Raw genomic sequence first — 23,646 nt, forward strand, 5'->3', positions numbered from 1 at the left:
AGGTGTAAGTCAACTATCCTGGCCAGCAAGATCTCCGGATCTGTCCCCCATTGAGCATGTTTGGGACTGGATGAAGCGTCGTCTCACGCGGTGTGCACGTCCAGCACGAACGCTGGTCCAACTGAGGCGCCAGGTGGAAATGGCATGGCAAGCCGTTCCACAGGACTACATCCAGCATCTCTACGATCGTCTCCATGGGAGAATAGCAGCCTGCATTGCTGCGAAGAGTGGATATACACTGTACTAGTGCCGAGATTGTGCATGCTCTGTTGCCTGTGTCTATGTGCCTGTGGTTCTGTCAGTGTGATCATGTGATGTATCTGACCCCAGGAATGTGTCAATAAAGTTTCCCCTTCCTTGGACAATGAATTCACGGTGTTCTTATTTCAATTTCCAGGAGTGTACATTCTTTCGTGCGCCTTTTGACTTAGTGGATGGTGTTTTTCCGCTTTCCCTATATGCGATATAAATCTGCGTTAAGGTGCTTCTTGAAACACCAGACCCTTCAGCTTCCTTGATTACGAAACTACCAACAATTTGCCCTCGTTCTACTTCACTTAGCTCCGATATGGTGGAACGACATCTACACGGAACACTGCTCTGACCTCGACTGACCCCTGCAGCGTATTCCGGACATTGCACAGGTGCCGATCGTGATGAAATACAGCATCGCAATCGGCAGGCTTGGCTAGCGAGTGCACTTACGTTCACGCACGCATTTCTTCTAGTGTTTCCGTATTTTTGAACAATTCCTGTACACTAACTGACAAAAAAATGAAGCACCCACAAGACATGGTCCCATGTCACTCTAAGTTCGTACACGTTTATGCCATCGAGGGGTACGTAAATGACTAAGCGTTGCAGTTCTCTGTGTCAAGCAAAACGGCCGCCAGATGCATTAGCACTGAAACTTCCTCGCAGATTGAAACTGTGTGCCGGACCGAGACTCGAAATCGGAAGCATTGCCTTTCGCGGGCAAGTGCTCTACCATCTGAACTACCCAAGCACGACTCACGACCCATCCTCACCGCTTCAATTCTGCCAGTACCTCGTCTCCTACTTTCCAAACTTCACGGAAGCTCTTCTGTGAACCTTGCAGAACTAGCACTCCTAGAAGAAAGGATATTGCGGAGAAATGGCTTAGCCACAACGGGCCGGGGGAATGTTTCCAGTCTGCAGCTCGTGGTCGTGCGGTAGCATTCTCGCTTCCCACGCCCGGGTTCCAGGGTTCGATTCCCGGCGGGATCAGGGATTTTCTCTGCATCGTGATGACTTGGTGTTGTGTGATGTCTTTAGGTTAGTTAGGTTAAAGTAGTTCTAAGTTCTAGGGGACTGATGACTATAGATGTTAAGTCCCATAGTGCTCAGAGCCATTTGAACCATTTTTGAATGTTTCCAGAATGATATTTTCACTGTGCAGTGTGGAGTGTGTGCTGATATGAAACTTACTGGCAAATTAAAACTATATGCCGGACTGAGACTCGAAGTCGGAACCTTTGCCTATCGCGGGCAAGTGCTCTACCATCTGAACTACCCAAGCACGACTCACGACCCGTCTTCACCGCTTCAATTCTGCCAGTACCTCGTCTCCTACTTTCCAAACTTCACGGAAGCTCCTCTTCTGTGAAACTTGCAGAACTAGCACTCCTAGAAGAAAGGATATTGCGGAGAAATGGCTTAGCCACAACTGGCCGGGGGAATGTTTCCAGTCCGCAGCTCGTGGTCGGGCGGTAGCATTCTCGCTTCCCGCGCCCAGTTTCCCGGGTTCGATTACCGGCGGGATCAGGGATTTTTTCTGCATCGTGATGACTTGGTGTTGTGTGATGTCCTTAGGTTAGTTAGGTTAAAGTAGTTCTAAGTTCTAGGGGACTGATGACTATAGATGTTAAGTCCCATAGTGCTCAGAGCCATTTGAACCATTTTTGAATGTTTCCAGAATGATATTTTCACTGTGCAGTGTGGAGTGTGTGCTGATATGAAACTTACTGGCAGATTAAAACTGTATGCCGGACTGAGACTCGAAGTCGGAACCTTTGCCTATCGCGGGCAAGTGCTCTACCATCTGAGCTACCCAAGTACGACTCAGGACCCGTCTTCACTGCTTCAATTCTGCCAGTACCTCGTCTCCTACTTTCCAACCCTCGCAGAAGCTCTTCTGCGAACCTCGCAGAACTAGCACTCCTGAAAGAAAGGATATTGCGGTCCGACACACAGCTTTAATCTGCCGGGAAGTTTCATATCAGCGCACACTCCGCTGCAGAGTGAAAATCTCGTTCTGGAAACATCCCCCAGGCTGTAGCTAAGCCATGTCTCCGCAATATCCTTTCTTCCAAGAGTGCTATTTCTGCAAGGTTCGCAGAAGAGCTTCTGTGAAGTCTGGGAAGTAGGAGACGAGATACTGGCAGAATTGAAGCTGTGAGGGCGGGTCGTGAGTCGTGCTTGAGTAGCTCAGATGGTCAGTCGGCCTTTGGCTGTGGAGCGGTGCGGTACGTCCCGGCCGCTCCGTGTCGCGTTTCCGGGTGTGTTGTTGTTTACCGCGCCGGCGCGCTAGTGTTACGTATTGCCGTCACGTTCCTGACACACGATGGCTCTTTCGTATCGGAAAGCCACGATCAAGCTGCAGTTCGACACTACGTACTCTAGACCCAAGGCCCACGAAGTAGAGCGTTTTTTACGCGATGTGGTACATGTTGATCCTAACGAGCTGATCGGTATCCACTTATCTATTGTCTCCAGCGTCGTATATCTTAAGTTCACTGACGACGAAGCATGTGACAAACTTCTCAGACGCTCGACGGCAGGTTATCGGTTCTGCCACTCAGACGGAAACGTGGGTGTGGTGACGCTTGAACGTGCTGGATTGGGAATCCAAAATGTGCGCGTGTTTGAGCTCCCTTTTGAAGTTCCAGCGGATTTGGTCACCCTTGCTCTTCGACCCTATGGAACAGTTCTCGGCCACACGGCCGAAAAATGGAAGACCTTCGACACCTACCCTGTCCTTAACGGGGTGCGACAAGTCCGTATTGACCTGCATCGCCATATTCCTTCGTATCTCACGATCGCTGGTTGCAGGGCAATAATTATTTACGACGGTCAGCCGAGAACCTGCTCCGGTTGTGGCCAGACGGGACACATGCGTACCGAATGCCTGCAACGCCGTCTCGCGCAGACACCCTCGACCGACCAGATTCGTCCGTCGACACCGACCTCTCTGCCGATTACGTATGTTGCGGCGGCGAGACGGGAGACGCCAGCTGTATATGACGACCCCACTGTATTGGTGCGAGCTTTGGAGGACCCTGCAGTAGCTTCCACGGAGCCCCAAGCGTCTTTCAGTGCTGATGCTACTGATGTCCTTTCGTCGGACCCCGGCGCACCGTCACAACGGCTCGCCGACGGTGCGATGGAAGTTGAAGCACAGGATGCAGCGTCCTCCCCTTGCCCTACGTCGGAAACAGAGGCGCGGCAGCGTAAGCAGAAAGCACCCAAGCGTCATAAGAAGCGGCGCAAGACAACCGACGACGTAGCACAGCCCGAGGCGACACCGCTGGATGACGAGGTGCCTCAACCGCTCCACCGCGCCGACACAGGCGACCCTACCGTCTCACACGGTTCGACGTCTTCTCCCACTACCGCTGGGTCTGGACCACATGGGGATGCGGGAGATCACCGCAGCTCCGACACCGGGGATGCACCCTTGCCTCCGTCTGCCTCTCGAGATCCAGTGGTGTCAACGTCCCTGGGCGACTGGGCGCAGGAGATGGAGTTGCAGGATGCGTTTCAGAACCAAGACGATGCACCGATGCCGATGGCAGCGTCTACGCGGCCGGCGACAGACGCCTAGGGCGGCATGAGCACCTCTCGTCGCTGCCTAGCACTTCGCAAGACCGGCGCTCCACGTCACGACTACTGCCCTCCTGTCATACCATGGTCACCTCCCGAGACTTGATGGACCAGGCATATCGCCTCGCCACGATCAACGTCAATGGCATTACATCTGATGTCAAGACCCGTATGCTGAAGGATACGTTACGCGCTGCGGATCTGGACGTTGTTTTCCTTCAGGAAGTCCGATCAGGACTCTGTCTCGATGCCTACGGATATGACGCCTACACTATGCCTGCAGATGTGGGCGGCGGAGGTACGGCGATTCTACTGCGGGAAGGGATAATGGCCACTGATGTCTCCTATTTACCGTCGGCCCGGGGGGTCGCACTCACGATTGGTACAGTACGTCTGGTGAACTTATATGCTCCTTCAGGCACCGGCAAAAGGAGAGAACGGCGCACCTTTTTTGCCGAAGATATAGCCCCGCTCTTCCAGGGCAATACCGACCACTTGGTAGTAGGCGGCGATTTTAATTGTGTGCTCCGCCCATCCGACCAGGAGCCACACTATACCACCTGCCCGGCACTCCAGGCACTTGTACAGGACTTGGCCTTGTTGGACACCTGGATCATCCAACACGGCGACCGTCGAGCATACACCTACTTTACTAGTCACTCCGCGAGCCGTTTGGATCGAGTCTACGTCACCCGCGGCCTACGATCGGCCGTTGTCGACGCTGAGATGTGGCCGGCAGCGTTCACGGATCACCTCGCATATGTGTGTACTCTCACCCTTCCCCGCCAGCGCGTCCGCCGAAGTAGGGGTCCGTGGCGCCTCAATGTGGCCCTTCTTGATGAGATAAATTGCAGACGCGCAGTCGAGTCCACATGGAGCAATTGCCACCGGCGTTTACCCGCCTACCGTTCTGTACTTCAATGGTGGTTACGGTGTGCAAAACCCGCACTGTGCCGAACATTAGTCAGCTATGGACGCGACCGAGCGCGCTGGTATACTGCGACTACTGATTTTTACTATACTGCGCTCCGCGAACTGGCTGTACAACCGCCGTCGCCAGAGCGACAATCAGCAGTACAACGCGTCAAGGCACAATTGCTTCGTATCAACGCCGTACGTCTTGCGGGTGTGCGGGTGCGAGCGAGGACGACTGATGATGTTCGTGGTGAACGACCTTCCCTCCACCATATCATTCAAGAACGCCGAAGACGCAAGAGGCAGCTCATTACCGAGGTTGAGACAGAGGACGGGCGACGCGTTGACGCACAAATGGATATCGTCCGAGCGTTCACACAGTCATATAAACTTCTTTACGAGAGGGAGTCCCACATGAATGTAGGGGTCAGGGAAGTCCTATCTGACCTACCAGTCTCTCGGAACCTACAAGATGATGCTACGCTCTTGTCGGCGGTGACTTTGGAAGAACTGCGAGAGGCTCTGTTGCGTGGCTCTCCCAACAAAACGCCTGGCCCTGACGGCCTCCCTCTTGAATTTTACAAGCGGTCCTTTGATCTCATGGGCCCAATGTGGGTCAGGATGTACAGTGAACTCCTGGACGCCGATTTTCAGGTACCATCTGACTTTACTGAGGGTCTCTTGATCCCTGTGCCCAAACCCGGCGGAGGCCGTCGCCCTCTTGATTTTCGCCCGTTGACAATGCTAAACACTGACTACAAGCTGTTGACACGCATGCTCCGTGAGAGGCTCAAACCTACGGTAATGGCGGCCATTCACACTGATCAAACCTGCCTCGGGGGCGACACTAATGTGTTTACGACTTTAAGCACCTATAGAGACGTGGTGGCGCTCATGCAAACTTGCCGCCTCCAAGGCGCTCTTGTTGCGCTGGACTTCGACCATGCTTTCGACCGCGTTAATCATGGTTTCCTGCGTACTGTTATGGAACACATCGGTGTCCCGCGTCTGACGACGTCTGTTGTGCTTCGATTGATCCATGGGGCTGTCACGAGGATTATGATCAACGGCTGTCGGTCCGCCCCCGTCCGTGTCAACAGGTCCGTCCGGCAGGGTTGTCCTCTTTCTGCCATGCTCTTCGCCGTTGCCCTCGAACCAGCTCTTCACGGACTACGGCGACGCTTAGAAGGACTTACCCTCCGTTCCGTAACCTTTCGATGTGGTGCATACGCCGACGATGTGATGTTCTTAGCACGGTCTGGTGACGAAATACACACGGCGTTTTCCTGGCTCCACCAGTATGGGGCGGTGGCAGGCAGTGTGCTCAACCTTCGGAAATCACGCTACATGGAGGTAGGACGAGGAATGCCTGCAGGTCTGGCCGTACCTCTGACAAAGGTCCCGATGCTCAAGTGTTTAGGGATATCACTCCATCGACAAATACAACGCACGGCGGCCTTTACGTATCGTATGGTCTTACGACGACTCCGTTTAGAGGCTCGTCTCAATAAATTCAGATCATTGAACATTTTGCAACGCGCCCAATACGTTAATGTGTACATGGCTTCTCACCTTAACCATTACGCCCATGTACTGCCGATAACGGACACGATGGCTTCCAGGATACAGGCAGTGTTTGGACACGTGGTGAACGATGGTGCTGTTTTCAAGATCCGTTTTGTTACGCTTACTTTACCCTTCGACAAAGGCGGTGTTGGACTCACTCACGTCAAGCACAGAGCGCTGGCACTGTATCTCCGTTCCATGAGGCGACTCTGGCTTTCACCAACAGCCAGTCTCCCCGGCCTACTGATTGAAGAAGTGGCCCCACGTACGCTGTACCCACCGGTACCAGTTGGACATTTATCGCCCTCGCTGTCACACATTAGAACGTTTTTCGTAGAGCATAGCTATGTGTTGCGGGTTATATCGGAGACACGGAATCCGACAGCGAAGACTTATTATAGTGCTCTCCAGCACTGGACTCCGGATAACGACATTGTACGGCGCCACCCTACGGTCGACTGGCCACGAGTATGGCGAGCCATCCACGCGCCGTTCCTGTCTACTTTCGTGCGGTCGACGTGGTATGTGGTCGTTAACGAGAAACTTCCAACCCGACAACGGCTGCATGCCATTCACCTAATTGACGACCCTGTGTGCCCCCGTTGCACGACGTTAGACACGGACGAACATAGACTGAACTGTGGCCCCGCGCGTGAGTGCTGGAAACTGATCCGCCAGATCCTGGCTTTCCTGCTCCGCCGCCCCTACGTTTCGATTTTACCCCAAGAACTCTTTCATCCCGACGCTGTCTATTTCCCTATGACCCGGATGAATGCGGTTAATTGGGTACGAGGAATGGCGATACACTACATATACCGCGATGGAGACAAAGACGTCCTCGATTTATGGTACTATATGATCGACGAGTTTCTGGTCTTAACGAACAGACAGGATTACCGGAACCTTTTTGCGAACTATTTGGGTTCGTCATTCATGGACCCACCACCCAGCTGGGGTGTGCCGGGTGTGAGAAGACATTAACTTGTAGATGTGATCTTTCCACGATTCCCCTATGGTAACAGAAACAGTCTCTGACTGTGTGCAGCGGCCCCGGGCGCTCCAACGATTGGTGGCTGGTGATGTCCAATGCAATGACGACCGCCCGTTCCTGGCCGCCCGCCTAGCAATGTGACCGCGGCGAGCAAGATGGCCCTTTTTAGTTCACTTTATTGGCAACTTTTTGCGCATGGCTGCCTTGTTTTTTTTATGCATTCTCAAAAAAAAATGTAGTTAGTAGTTTGTGAAATAAGCATTGTAGGCTGTGATTATATTTTTGTTGAGCTTAATAATGAGTGTGTGTAGAAACACCATTTTCTTTAAGTATTCATTGACATATTTCTGTACATGTTATTTGCATAAGTGCCTTAGTACAACTTCAGTTTTGTGGCTTTGTCATCGCATTTCCATGAAAGTAACCAAAAAGATGGGAGGTTATTTTATGCACAGACTGATTTTTTCTTTTCTTTTTTTGTAATATTTTTATTTTCCATTTGAAGTGTAAAATTTGAGCTTAATTGTTATGTTCTGCACCACAAAGGTGAAGCTTTGTAAGACTTTTCCCAATAAGTTGTTTTCTTGTGTACTATTTTGTAATTGAATCAAGGGGGAAAAAAAAGAGCGCTAATGCGCTGCTTCCTGGACTCAGGTAGGCGCGCCGGCCCCGGACCGAATCCGCCTGGCGGATTAACGGCGAAGGGCTGGTGTGCCGGACAACCTGAATGCGTTTTTTAGGCGGTTTTCCACATCCTACTAGATGAATACTGGGCTGGTCCCCACGTACCGCCTCAGTTACACGACTCACAAAAAAAAAGTTGCGTCTTTGATAAAAAAAAAAAAAGTTGGTAGAGCACTTTCCCGCGAAAGGCAAAGGTTCCGAGTTCGAGCCTCAGTCCGGCACACAGTTTTAATCTGCCAGGAAGTTTCATATCAGCGCACACTCCACTGCAGAGTGAAAATCTCATTATGTATTAGTGTTTTTCGTGTTTAGTGTTGTTACCATGCGACCATCACAAGGTAGGATCACCATATTGTGGGCCAAGCACATCGTACCGCACACGCATCTCTGCCTATCATCCGACAACAAGTAATAGATTCCCTGCAGCACTCCGTGTCACACTGCAACAGTGGTTGGAGACTAACAGCAGGCAAACTAGAGAATTAGTATCCTAGGATTATACGGGAATCACAAGTTTCCGACTACAAAAGTTCTCCACAGTAAATGTTACCTTGCTCCATTTCCTAGTTCAACAGAGAGGATCTATGATCACCAAATTTGGAGTTGATACTCGTATTAGAACATTCCTAACGATCTGATTATAGAAGAAAGCCGAAACTGGTAACGTTGTGAGTTATATAATAATGTGCGGTCAAGATGGACTTCGCCTGAAGATGACAAGTAGGAAACTTACTGAAACGTTGCCGCTGAATGACGCCGTGATTCGGCTGATAACCTGGAAAGACTTCACCATCAAAATGGACAATTAGTAATGAATTGCCAAGTATGGTCACTGACTAGTGCATAGACTTCACGCCTTCAGTTGATATTCGGAATTTTAGTTTGGTCCTTTTCTCGAGACCTGTCAGTGGTCAACAGAGAATATGCCTCGAAAACATGATGTAGAATATCTAAGAAACCATAAAGCAACTCTTCGCCCAATACAGGGATCCGGCTCATGTGACAGGGGACAAATTAGGTAATTTAGCTGGACGTAACATTTTATTCTTATTGCAGTTATTTCATAAATCGCGTAAGTCTTTCGAATCCAAATATGATAATTGTGAGAAATACAGAGTGAACGAGAACTCCAACGACAAAATTTCGAAGATTATTCAGGGAATTTTTTTGTTTTGAATATTTGGCACAGGGTATCCTTGGCGTTTGGTGTCTTATAACAGAATATATAATAATGTAAATATGATTTATTTGGTTTCTTCCTGCAAATGTCTGTTTCTGTGACCATACCTCCTGAATACTGAAAAAATCTGTAATATGCAATCACCAAAATATTGTACACTAAAGAACTCTCAGACGAAATGTGCGCAGTTTTGCCACAGCCTGCTTAACCTATAGTCTTAGTTTAGTTTAGTGTACAGCACAGTACGTAATAAATGCAGTACTGAGAGACCTGATTTTCTTCCGGTGTATGCAGTGTTCAAATAACTTAGGCGAATATAGCCGGGTGACGTCATCAAAAACCGCCGATGTTTCGAGAGAAGCACGCCTTGTCATTTTCATGGCTGAGTTTTGCCTTGAAAAACGCCGAGTCTGCCCCTGTTGAAATACCGGTGGTTGTCGACGACGTCATCCGGTTGTATTCCTGTAAGCTATTTGAAGATGCAGAAATGTTAGTTTGCAGGTAAATGGTCTAAATGTTGGCCACCACGATCTCAACAGTGTGCACAGCAACAGTTATCGTTAAACTAACACTGCCGGAAAACAACCCCGGGACACAACTGAGCAGTAATGAATGCATGCATGAAGGCGAAGGGCAAAGTGGGCGTTGCTGTTGTCAACAGCGAGCGGAACAAGTCTGTTTCCAAACAAAACACACGGCGCATACCATCGGCACTTGTTCTGTTGCGCAGATATTTTCAGTTTAATATAATTTCAGGGAAATACAAAGACAAAGACAGCAAATGAAACGCAACTGCTCTGTAACAAGCGACTGGGTCCCTTATAGCATAATATTCAGAAAATATCTCTAAGCTTTTTCGGTGAAGCTCGGGTTCGCTCGGTATTATATTTCCTCATTGAAAGTTAAATTTCAAAGCTAGTGGACGTGCATAGTGATCGCTATAAAAAAGTAGCACGACATTCGAGTGAACAGTCTCATCTTCCTCATCAATATTTCATAATAAATTTCGTAGTTAATAGCAAATTCGTTTGTCGTGACCGAGACGAAATCCAAGCGGTTATATAATGAGGTAACTTTTGTAAAAGAACGTTTCTTTTTTCTCGAGGAGGGCTGATTTTACCTTAGACGCAACATTATTGAGAGTATATTAAGACCAAGTAATTCATAAAGTTCGTAAGTATACGTACACATCATGCACGAGGCAAACTCGCTGAGTAATATGAGTAGGTGGTCCATACGACAGTCGACCGAGCTGCAGCTTTCGTTTGTTGTATGCACTGAGGCGACATAATTCATGTGACAGCGATATGAACGTATACGTATATGTATACGTTAATAACAGATTTCCCTTTATTGTTAAGACATAGCGCACTCTCGCAAGTGCTCGATTTTTCACCTTTAATCACGATACTGTATTCCGACCATAACACTGTCTCCAGTCCAAAAAGTAAAGAACCTCATCAACATACGAGAAATATGGACACAAGCGATTTCGAAGCCAACGGTGTAGATCTACCATTTCCGAAACGCGGATGTAGAACGCTGGAGTTTGGTCTTATGAGGTAGACGTATGCGTTCGGATACAAACGAGGATCGGAGGGGAAGCGGAAGGGGAAGAAAATTCGTGAGATCTCCCCCTCCCCCCATACCCCTCCCACCGCTCTCGGAGGTAAACAGGGGAAAAAATCGCAACACCAAAAAATAATGAATGTAGAGTAATGAAATTTCACGAATAAATTTGTGTAGGTAAAATATTTAAATGATTAACATCATAAGACCACAGGTTAATGTGCAAAATTCTGGTGTAGCCCATAGTAATAACCGGTGTAACCGCCAGCATGTTGAATGTAAGCATGCAAACGTACATGGATTGTCTTATAGAGGTGCCGGATGTCAGTTTGTGGGATGGAGTTACATGCCTGTTGCACTTGGTCGAGCCGGCCGGTGTGGCCGTGCGGTTCTAGGCGCTACAGTTTGGAGCCGAGCGAACGCTACGGTCGCAGGCTCCAATCCTGCCTCGGGCATGAATGTGTGTGATGTCTTATGTTAGTTAGATTTCAGTAGTTCTAAGTTCTAGGGGACAGATGATCTCAGATGTCCCAAAGTGCTCAGAGCCGTTTGAACCATTTGAACATGAGCTCGTTCAAACCCAGTTAGGTGTTGATAAGTTCGTCTTTGTCGCGTTAAAGGCATTCTTGACTGACATCAACTCATCACGTTCATGTCATAGGTAACTGATGCTCACGACCGTTACAGCGTATAATTAAAGGAAACATGATTTGCTTCCCCATAGTGGGGCTAATAAAAATGGTTCAAATGGCTCTGAGCTGTATGGGACTTAACATATGAGGTCATCAGTCCCCTAGAATTTAGAACTACTTAAACCTAAATAACCTAAGGACGTCACACACATCCATGTCCGAGGCAGGATTCGAACCTGTGACCGTAGTAGTCGCGCGGTTCCGACTGAGGCGCCTAGAACCGCTCGGCAACACCGGCCGGCTGGGGCTAATAGCGCAACTCTTATACGACTGGTGCGAAATTTGAATACACATCGTCTTTCATATGTAGAAAGGTGCCTATCAACTCAGTGCTGGTAATGTTATTATTTTTCCATTGTGTATTTCTACATGTACCAGTTTACTGCTTCTCTGCTTCCATCCTGAGATTGAAACAGTATGAAAACTAAGATTCTCGAAATGGTAAGGAATTCTAGAAAATGACCAGCTACATGTTATACAGGAGACTTTCCAGTTGCTTGCCTGCGGGCTTGGTAACGTGGATAGCCTTGTGGTTGACCGGGGGCTGCAGGAAACACACTAGAGGACTTCATAAAGTAAGTTACACATTATTATGGGAGGCCAGATAATTGTTATTGAATGCTGCACTACGAGCCATAGTGGCAGAGATATGTGACACGCTTTTTTTAATATCGTCACCAAGCCTGCAGAAAAGCGGCCGGAATGTTCTACCAGTCGTTCACCTCCTCGACGACAAAAATCCGCTCCTCGGCCACGGAGGTCTATACGCGCCCATCGTTGGAAAACTTCTTTCCCCCATAAGTCCTTTCAAATTATGGAAAAGATGGAAATTGAATGGTGCAAGACCTGGACTTCCCGAACAGTATCTCTTATGCCAGTGCTGCCTTGGTCAAATTGCTGACACCTTTTCACTACGGATGGGCACAACATTACATTTGGTCCATAGACTGTCAGAATTTCACGGTGAATCTTTGTGCAATTAAGGCGTTTTGCCCACAGGAAATGTACGGTGTCGCGTGCTTCAGCTGTGTAGTACGCGTTCAGTTGTTGCAACTATTTCAACGCCCACTGTGATGAGTACTGCGTCTGCAGGAAACCCAGAACACAAACTCTCTTGTCAAACTGTGCCTCTTTTGTTGTGCAATGTTCTCAGCGCGGGACGACGTGTGTAACTTCCTTTCTGAAATTCCTACGTCGGGTGGCTATTCACAGGCTGACCTCACCTGCTAGAAAACAACAGACGCGGCACGAACCTTCGAGACGACAAAGTAGAACTGAGAAGTACAGGAAGCTAAGGCAGGACAGAAAGGGGAAGATACTACATAAGAAAATAATACCAGAAAGGCTGACTATCGCGAACGGAAGCAGAAACGAAGGAAAGAAATGGCGTTTCTGACCTCTCACGTTCCCTCCCCCTTCTCCTCCCTCCACCCCCTCCCCCCCCCCCCCCCCCACCTCGACCCACCATTTATGTGGCAGGGGTGTAGTGTACTAAACCTTGTTGCCGATTGTACTGCTAAATGAAATACTGAAAGCAGTGGCGCACACTTCGACGTTATCTACATGCACGTCTACATGACTACTCTGCAATTGGCACTTAGTGCTTGGCAATGGGTTCTTAGGATGACTTTCAGACTATTTCTCGATTGTTCCATTCTCGCACGTGGGAAAAGTGAACAACTACAGTTTTCCGTGTGAGCTCTGGTTTGGCCCATTTTACTTCGGTGATCACTTCTCGCTACGTATACGGGACTCAGCAATATATCGACTCACTCAGAGAAGAATGTTTGTACTTAAAATTTGGTAAGAAGATCTCGCAGGAAAGAAAAAGAGCTTTGTTTTAATGTTTGTCATCCCATCTCGCTTATAATATCAGTGACACTACCTCCCATAATTCGCGATAATACAAAACGCTTCTTTGAACTATTTAAATGTCCTCCATCAATCCTATATGGTAAGGACCCCATGGGGCGTAACATTACTCCAGAAGAGGACCGACAACCATAATGCAATTAGTGTCTTTAATACATTGGTTGCATTTTCTAAATGTTCCGACAATAAAACCAGTCTCTGGTTTACCTTCCGCATAGCATTTTCTATATGATGATTGCAAATTAAGTTGCTCATAATTGTAATGCCTATGAGTTCCAGTGCAGCACTCGTGGCTACCGCATCGCGGCCGCGAAGTAGGGCCGAGGCAGTTTCGGATACGTTTTTACAGTCTGACGACAATTTATGGAATTGTAGTTTTAGCATGACGATGTCCACTATGGACAAACGGTAGTTACTGTTATTCTGAAGAAGGTTGGGTTATCCTGACTAAAACCGAGATAAATTCTAGGTAAACGGTGCAACTGAGGCTGTTGGTTATTAAACTTAAAAGTAATATTTATACAGTTGCTGACGGGGCCGCGAAATGTTGAGTCCTGCCTCGGGCATGGATGTGTGTGATGTCCTTAGGTTAGTTAGGTTTAAGTAGTTCTAAGTTCTAGGGGACTGATGACCTCAGATGTTAAGTCCAATAGTGCTCAGAGCCACCATTTTTTCATACAGTTTCATTCTCAGGATGGTAGCTCAGAAGCTGTTTAGTTGAATAGACAACCCCTCACTTCGTGTTATTTATAGCGTAACCGAAATTTCACAGGCTTTTTGGCATTTGCGTAGAGGACTTCAGACGTTTTCTTATTCAGAGTAAATGGTCACTTTTCTCACCACAAAGATATCTTGTCTAAATAATTTTACAATTCGCTTTAATCTTCTAATGCGTTTACTAGACGGCACGTGAGAGCATTTTCTGCAAGCATTCTGAGAGAGCTGCTCAGATTGTCTCCTAAATCGCTAATATACAAGTAGATTAAGTACAGCAGAATACGTATGATACATCCTTGGGGAACCCGGATATCACCTCAATTCTCGTTGTTTAGCGCCGGTAAACCTCAAACACCCATCCCCCATTTCTCGTCGGCTACTACGAACTGTGTGTGGCCTTTCTGATGGTCAGTCACGAATTACGATGTGTGAATTATGACGTGAAAGTTGTAAAAGTTTGTTGATATTACAGCTCTTACATCAGTCCCATGACACATGAACTTGCCAGAGTTTCAGACGATTTCTTTTTAAACGACGTATTTGTCTGAATTCGCATTCATTAGAAGTTCTCCTACAGCGCTGTACTAAGCAGTAATGTAAACAAATTATAGATGTGTTAGCAAAAGTTATGTTTAATTTTTGTTGTTGTTATTAGAACCAAGTCCGGCGCGCTGAAAGTGTGGGTGACGATATACTCGGAGTGGTAGGGTGGAAGGGTGGGGGAGCCCACGTCCCCTGGGTCCGCGCCTGTTTGCGTGGCTGTGCAGAGGCCACGCTGACACGTCGCCCCAGCTGTGGGCCGCTAGACGGAGCACGCGCGTGTGGCGGCGGCCTAGGGAACCAGCAGGTGTCCTAGCAGCGGCGGCCGCGACTACACAAGCAGGCGGCAGAGCTGCGGCCGTTACCTGCAGTGGACTAGAAGGGACCCCGGCACCTGCTGCGAGCGCGCGCGGCGTGTCGGTGGCCGTGTTGTGTGGCCAGGCGGCGGCGAGCTCGTCTGAGCGGGCACTGGCTGGCGGCGGGCAGGCGGCGCCGCGCTTCGCAGCATCCGCGGTCGATACAGCCGGCCGGCCCGCCACACTCGCCGAGGCGCGCGCGCGCCCTAGCGCCGGGGGCAGGTGCGTGGCGTGGCGTGGCGTGGCGGCGCCTCGCCGTCTCTCGCAACCTGCTACTCACCACTCGTATCACAAGGGGAGCCTCGTACCGGTCATCACTCGACCCAAGCGCAAAGAATATTTCACTAAAGGCGTAATCATTTTTATATACCAAGATGGTGTCTGTTCTTTAGGACATATATATATAGTTAACGCTCACCGGCTACTTGACCATCTTCTTCCTCTGTGCGAATGCACAAACAGTGCCCGAACTCTTACGGCAATCGGCAACGCGCCGCGAGTAATGAGTATAATGGGCGGGGGGCACTACGAATGTAGTGCGGGACATTACGTTGAGAATGTCGGTTTCGCGGGAGGCGTGTCAGAGATAAATCCCTGCAGTCGCACTATCCTCTGTCTCCTCCGTGGCTCAGATACCCGCACGGTGGCACAGGGTGTTCGGTCAGAGGGTTTAGCTACCCTGTGTAACAAAAAATCTGATTGGACGGATCAACGATCAACCTGAACAGGTGTCATCGGACGTCCGCCACGAACACTCTAGAACAAAATGAGACCAAAATAAAAAAAAAGATGGGTAGAGCGTCTGCCATGTAAGCAGGAGATCCGGGGTTCGAGTCCCGATCGGGGCACACATTTTCATCTGTCCCCGTTGACGTATGTCAACGCCTATAAGCAGCTAAGGGTGTTCATTTCATTGTAATCATTTTTACGTATGTATAGCTCCAAATTTATCACTAACTATCCGAGAATGAAGTAGTGTGGCGTTTAAATGTCACGAAAATGCGAATACTGTGCCGAAAAAAAAGACACGTAACACCATCAAGGAAGAGGCCATTTTATTGGCAAGTGAGCCGGCCGCTCTGACTGAGCGGTTCTAGTCGTTTCAGTCCGGAACCGCTCTGCGGCTACGGTCGTATGTTCGAGTCCTGCCTCGGGCATGGATATGTGTGGTGTCCTTAGATTAGTTAGGTTTAAGTAGTTCTAAGTCTAGGGGACTGATGACCTCAGATGTTAAGTCCTATACTAGTCAGAGCCATTTGAACCATTGGGAAGCGATGTGACGAGTAGTTCATCATTGTAGGGGTGTATGACCCGCGGAAAAATGCTTCTATAGGAAAACAAAAAATGCGAGTATCTTCGTGTTTATGTAAAAGAATCTGACTGAAAATGACGTACCAGCTGCCTTAGTCTATCTTCCTTAGCATTAAAAAAAAAAATTCGAAAAGTTTGGCATGCAAATATATTCTTCCTTTTTTCTGACATGCAACTCACCTCAAACTCCTACAAGCACCCCTAAATATAAATCACTCACACCCATTAGTCCATATCTGTAAGTCGCACATACCACCGACTCCCAGTTGCCCTTTCTCTCTCACTCATTGAGCCCAACTCATTGTCATTATGAAATGATAATGAAATCAAGACCTTTTGTTGAAGTTTCGAGAACATACCTTCACCGAGCAGTCAAGTAGTATATTGCTCCCTCCTACGTATATCTCGCGAAGAGACCATGATGATAAAATCAGAGAGGTTAGAGCCCACACAGAGGCATACCGACAATCCTTCATTCCACGAACAATACGAGACTGGAATAGAAGGGATAACCGATAGAGGTATTCAAGGTACCCTCCGAGTATGGATGTAGATGTAGATGCAGATGTATATGTAGATGTTAAGCTGTCGACAAGCGTCGATATATATCAACGGGGACAGTTGAAAATGTGTTCTCCCGACCAGGACTCGAACTAGGGATCTCCTGCTTAAATGGTTCAAATGGCGCTGAGCACTATGGGATTTAACTTCTATGGTCATCAGTCCCCTAGAACTTAGAACTACTTAAAACTAACTAACCTAAAGACATCACACACATACATGCCCGAGGCATGATTCGAACATGCAACCGTAGCGGTCGCGCGGTTCCAGACTGTAGCGCCTAGAACCGCTCGGCCACTCCGGCCGGTTCTCCTGCTTACATGGCAGACGCTAAATCACAACCCACTTCGTTCGTGCTACTAAAGTCTCATCCCAGTGTTACTGTCTTCTTGTTGCTCTTTCTTGCTAATATCCTTCCTTCCTACTGCTTCTGTCTCTCTTCATTGTCACTATCTCTCTCTTCCTCAGTGTCATTCTCATATACTATGTCGCCCTCCACTTTCACTTTCTCTTCCTCTTTACCCCCCCCCCCCCCCCCCATTGTCACTGCTTAGCATCCTTCCGTCACTGTCCGCTATGTTCTAAATGGCTCAAATGGCTCTAAGCACTATGGGACTTAACATCTGAGGTCCCCTAGACTTAGAACTACTTAAACCTAACTTACCTAAGGACATCACACATCCATGCCCGAGGCAGGACTCGAACCTGCGACCGTAGCAGCAGCGCGGTTCCGGACTGAAGCGCCTAGAACCGCTCTGCCGCAGCGGCCGGCCCGCTATGTTCCACTACCTCTATGTCTCTTTCTTTCTCTCACCTCCACTTTCTTCTCTCTCAGCATAAAAAAGCGCGAAGATATTCTCATGCCAAAATGTTTGGGAAAATTTTTAAAGGTTTTCAATAAAGTAGAATGCGGAAACTTGTGCCCCACTTTTCAGACGGAGTTTCTTAAATAAACAGGAAAGTGTTTGTTTTTTTTTCTGCTGCGATAGGAGCATTTTTCCGATGACTCCCTTCTTTTCCCTGCTGCAGCAGGGCATGTAACTCATATGAAAATAATTGTTATGTTCAGTAAAACTTAGATAGTTTACTGATGTGAAACTGAAACAACACAAAACTAATTTTACACATCACTCCAGATTTTACGTGTGAAAAATATTAATTGAGCTTCAGTACTACAACATAGGGTTCCCAGATGATAACGGAGACACTTACGGCGCATTTCTGCTTGTTACGTCACTTTATAAAGTACGTTTTCGCCATTTACGTGTACATGTAGGATAACTTTGAAGCTCTGTGTCTTGGAAACGGATGAAGATATCAAGAAAATTTTCAAGGTCGTCAAGCTCGGGGTCTTAGGAATGTATATTTCAGCCATTTGCTGTGCGTAGCTATTTTTCAATCCTCGGCAGGGTTTTGGTCCGCTAGTGGTGGCGACAGTGAAGTAAAAAAAAATCTTTTTACCGTTTTCCGAGGTACCGCCCAGGAACGAACAATGCCTCCATAAGTCCCATCAAGTCCATCGTAGACCACATCAAATGCAAACAGAGCCAACCAATTTGTTCCATTTGCCTAAGTGTGTAATATTTATAAGTTGGCCCTTTACTGTAGGAGAGTAACACTAAGATAATCTCACTGTTGGGCATACAAATGGTCCCTGACCCAAGGAATATCCAAAAGACTTTACCCTATCTTTTTATCACCAACGGAATCCGAAAGATGAGCACCGGAAAATCCCGTTTCTATGCGAGGCATTTGGAACACCTTAGGTATGCATGCTGTCCCGTGCATACCGATAAGTTCAGACCAAATGAATCTCACATGTTATAGTCATGTGTGCTCAAACATTCTCTAACAATACACGCAGTGCCATCCTCTGACGGCAAAGTAGGCGTGTATTCTCGCATGCAAAAGACCTTAAAGATGCCAAATGGCGTCCTACGATACATTGTTCCAAGCACCTTGCACCTTACTTCTTACTCCTTACTTCTTCCATCTATTGTCCACATTCAACAATGCCCAGACCAAGTAATTAATAAGCAAAGTCTTTTATGAAGATTTGAGAGGAGCGAAGATTAGAATAAACTTTCAAGTTTACTTAGCTTATGATGTTGAGATGGTTCCAGTTCTTCTTGTGAAGGAGTCCGATTCTTGAAGCTGAAAATCGAACAGCAGGTCCTCACGGTTGGTCAGGACTAAATAAATTGGAAGACTGTTTTACGTAAATATATTTTCCACCGATTTTCTCACATTTTAGTATATTATACAGTATTTTGGTTTTTCACATCAATAAAGACGAAATTACATTGTTCGCACCTATTTTACAAAAATACAATCACATCAGTGGTAAGCTTACAACTTCCACACTTTGCGGAAATAACAATATTCCAAAAGGTTTACAGTTTTTCTTAACAAATGAATTCCTACTAGTTTTCGTTACATTACTAATTGCAATTATTATTTCATAAACGAATCCAGAAATAAACATAGTAAACAATACAGGATTGTGCAATTAATAGTAGAAATTGTAAGTGTGCTAAAATTCGTAATTTGAAATGTTTCTAAAAAAATTAGTTTAACTATGCATTCAGAGCTAGTAGTTATGCATTATAACATCGAAACTAAAATATTTTATATAGTAATTCCTTTTCATAAATTTTAGCTTGAAATATAAAATACTGTGTGTAAAATTATATGAAAGTTTTAAAAAAAGCAGCTGAGATAATACTGAGCTGTCCAAAATTCGAAAAATAATATTGGTATCGACAGTTACTGTCGAAGAAAAGTAATGCTAGAGGAGGATGTCCCTTTACAATCTTTTACTGCAGTTCGACAATGGTTCTCGCAGGCTCTGGAGTACGCGTAAGTTCCCGCCTCGTCCTGTCCCATAAGCTTTCAATTGGCGAGAATGTGGTGATCTTGCTGGCCATGGCAGTTGTCATACACCATGAAGAGCACATGGCGTCGCAACACCCACAAGTGGACTTTCACTGTCCTGCTGAAAAAGTATATTACCTCGAAGAAATGGCAGTGACGTGGAGATATCAATCTGTGCATTGTAACGGGTAGGAACAACAAAAGTGATCGCGAGTTCTGATGGACCCCCATACCACAGAGCCAGAAATGGAGCATGTGGACGAATACACTCCGTAACAGGACGCTCACCATGTCTGGACCATACACGTTTACGTCCATAGCTCGCGTACTGACAGAACCTATTCTCATCACTGTAGACAAGAAAGTGCTATTCCACTCTCCAGTCGACTCTTCCACGACAGCGTAGTAATCGTGCTTGGCGGTGTCGTGGTTTCAGTGGGAGCCTGGCCACAGGCACACGTGATCTTAGTCCTGCCGCAATTAGACGGTTCCCAATGGTCCTTACTAACACATTAGGTGCAACATCTACGCGGATTTCTTCTTTGGTCGGCCACTGCTCTCACAATGCGTCAATCTTGATGTGCGTCTGCATGGACAGCAACGTCTCGATACGTCCATCCGCCATCCCGCAGGCTCATAACGCGATCCTGTTAAAATTGCTGAAGTTGATCAACAGGTTTACGTACACGTCGGGGGGCATGGTTGTAACCTGGAGCCGGCCGCTGTGGCCGAGCGGTTCTAGGCCCTTCAGTCCGGAACCGCGCTATTGCTACGGTCGCAGGTTCGAATCCTGCCTCGGGAATGGATGTGTGTGATGTCCTTAGGTTAGTTAGGTTTAAGTAGTTCAAGTCTAGGGGACTGATGACCTCAGATGTTAAGTCCCCTAGGCTTAGAGGCATTTGGACCATTTTGTAGCCTGGAATGAATGTTACACCCTAAAACATAGGGCGCCTTCTGATCGCCGATGATTGTGAAAAACGTATCACTAAAGCTGCAGTCCCTCATATGCACATACTATACGCTTGTGTCTCTAACACACTCCTTGAGGGTGATACATGGTTTCTTCGACAATTTAGAAAGAATTCTAGAAAATTAAGTGCTGTGCTTAAAGCCCATTTTATACGAACCACTTGTGACACATTGCAAAGCTTGAGCTTTTGTATTTCTATTGTAAATAAAAACGCCTTTTTTTTGCTGCAACGCGTTCAACTTTCTTTTGCTCTAAGGCATCTTCAGTGGAATGCAGAACGATGCAATTTTGTTTTTAAATGCGTAATTTTTAGATTGTCTAACTGTTCACGTCGCCCTTTTTCATGTAAATAAATAATTACTTAGTTTGTTTGCATCTGCGTTTCCTCTCATCTCGTCTGGAGGTCGCACTACCTCTTCATTTTCAAATCCTTAGCACATTTTTATATTCCTAACATTTTCTTTCACACTGTTCACTATGTTTATCCCTATTTTTGTGGCGCGCTGTTACTCTTTTCCCACTAGTTATAGAGATTTGTTCGCAAACTGTGCTCTTAAAGACGCAAATATTGCGAAAGAAAAAGTTCGGAATATAAAAGTGTGCTTATATTTCGGACATGAAGCGGTAGTGCGACCTCCATGCAAGATGAGAGAAAACGCGGATGCCAACGAAATTGTAAGTAATTATTTATTTACATAAAAACGCGACGCGCATTGTTTGATAAACTAAAAATACACATATCTGTATCGTTCTAGATCCCAGTGAAGATGTTTTTTTTTTAAAAAAAAAAAAGAAAGAAAGAGGCGAAACGCGTCTGGGAGAAATAAATTAAAGTTGCCACGCAAACATAGGGGTTTCGTCGACGTTCCCTGGGGTGATCCACAGGGAGCCGAACCGCACAATAACCCTGGGTTCGGTGTGGGGTGGCGGAGGGGTGAAGTGGACTGCGGTAGTCGTCGTGGGGTTGTGGACTACTGCGGCTGCGGCGGGGACGGAGCCTCTCCGTCGTTTCTAGGTCCCCAGTTAACACACAATACATACAATACATACAGAAAAGTAAAGTTACGGTATGGGGGTGTTTTTCTTGGTTAGTGGAGGGATATGAACACATTCTAAAGCACTGCATACTGCATGAGGCAGAGGAACAGTTCGGAGACAATGATTGTAACAGCATGTAACTGCACCTTGCCATAAAGCAGAATCTGTTGAAACTTCCCCTTTGTATATAAAGAATGACAGTGCTGCAAAAACTCTTACGTTATTTGATTTTGAAACAGCTGAGCAAAACTGAACGTACTCAGACAGTTCTCTCTTTACTTATTCTGATCATCACTAAACTGGCACACAATATTTTTAGCGCAACTCAGTCTGACTTTCAACAGTCCTTACAAAAGAATGGCCCTGACTAACAATAACCTATACCTTTCATGAATCACTTACCTGACAAAAATCTTCGTTATTCGAACTACTGGAACACAGCGAGCATATATATATATATATATATATATATATATATATATATATATATATATATATATATATATATATATATCAGTTCATGACATCCAGTCTTACAAATTTCGTTTTTCTGATGCACACACGTCCAGATCGTCCGCACATACTAACCTCTCAAAACTCTGGCATCTCTCTCCCCACATCCACCACTGCTGGCGGCTCACCTCCATCTGCCCAACGCTACGAGCTGTTCACATCCAACAGCCCAACGCTACACTAGCCAATATTCCAACAATGAGTCCAATCAGTCACAGACTGCACACAACGCAGTCGGCGATTTTCATACAGAGCACTAAGTGGCATTACCAACATAAAAACCTAAACAGCCTACTTACACTGTGAGGCAATTGTTTGCGGCTAATAACATCCCTGAAATCCGTTGGCCTGGTCGGAGCTCAGATGTGAAGCCAATGAACACCTTTGTGATAACTTATAAGGTCGACTTGGCGGCAGACCACAGCGTCCAGCATCATACCTCCTCTGGTTTCGGCTCTTGAGAAAGAATAGTCTGCCATTTCTCCACAGACATTCGGACATCTCACTGAAAATTTCTCCAGCAGAGCTGAAAATGTCAGAAAGGAGAAAGGTGGATACATAACTTATTGATGTCCACTAACAGATATCTGGGTAGTGTCTATCAGAGTGTGCATATTCTTCAGTTCGTACGAAATCTGAAGCGGCCTTTCCAGTTTTGGGAGCAAATAATCCACAATACCGGATTATTAACGGATACAGGCCCTGTCACACACTGGAAATTGCTAGAACATTAAAAGTATTAAACGGACAGAAAAGTTCGCTTACTGTAGTCAGTTGTATGTTATAAAGGGAACGACAAGACTGATCAATTAACTACAAAGCTTGCATGAAAAACAAAGAAAATCGAATTTCAAACGGACTCCTTGAGAGAACTATGGTGAGAGGATACGGGCCTTGTTGACCAGCTATGAGACTTCTAGTGATTCGTTGCAGGTGGTATCACAGCACGGAAACGGAAAGTCATGACGTCCATCCCAGGTGCATGTGGTCACGACTCCGCCGTCAGTCGATGCCATATATCGCAATGCGACGGACTTTATAGGAGATGTGGACTCGGCACGTCTGTGGATGTTAGAGCGTGTTGTCATCTAACGTGGTGGTTGACTGCTACGCCGATGTACACGACGAGATGAACGGAGTGAGTGAACTCTGCGAGTTACGCGAGCGAGAGAGCAAGCGAGTGCTGTGGAGCCCCACGTCTCCAGAAGTCTTATAACTCCAGCAGTGTGCCTGCTCGACAACAAACTTAATCCGCACTGCCAACACACAGAGTGGTTGTTATCTCCTACCCCTATTACTTCTTCGCGGTGGGGCCGAGGACATTTTAAACTCCTTAAGGTTGCCATCTCCACGTGGTGCCTACACGAAGCTACGGAGATAAACTTCTCCTTCCATGACCGCGGGGAGCACGCAGCCAATTTTAACGTACACAGCTTTTCTGGACGGCCACCACG

At 46.9% G+C, this 23,646-nt stretch overlaps 2 protein-coding genes across 4 annotated transcripts in view; one reads left to right on the plus strand and one right to left on the minus strand.

Annotated features, from left to right (window-relative positions):
- The window catches only part of LOC126268435 (ecotropic viral integration site 5 ortholog), a 335,961-nt gene extending 320,897 nt beyond the window's left edge, over window positions 1-15,064 (minus strand). Inside the window, exon 1 of one of the 3 annotated variants that reach the window (XM_049973911.1) lies at window positions 14,935-15,064. The gene's annotated coding sequence lies outside the window, so the exon portion shown is untranslated. The remainder of the gene's footprint in view (window positions 1-14,934) is intronic. The other 2 variants (XM_049973912.1, XM_049973908.1) reach the window with 2 other exon arrangements.
- The window catches only part of LOC126273155 (uncharacterized), a 91,757-nt gene that overhangs the window by 19,300 nt on the left and 48,811 nt on the right, over window positions 1-23,646 (plus strand). The window contains exon 2 of the mRNA XM_049976656.1: window positions 14,797-15,147. Coding sequence (XP_049832613.1) covers window positions 14,797-15,147 — 351 coding nt within the window. The remainder of the gene's footprint in view (window positions 1-14,796; window positions 15,148-23,646) is intronic.

This window comes from Schistocerca gregaria, chromosome 1 (assembly GCF_023897955.1).
Source record: "Schistocerca gregaria isolate iqSchGreg1 chromosome 1, iqSchGreg1.2, whole genome shotgun sequence".
Taxonomy (NCBI): domain Eukaryota; kingdom Metazoa; phylum Arthropoda; class Insecta; order Orthoptera; family Acrididae; genus Schistocerca; species Schistocerca gregaria.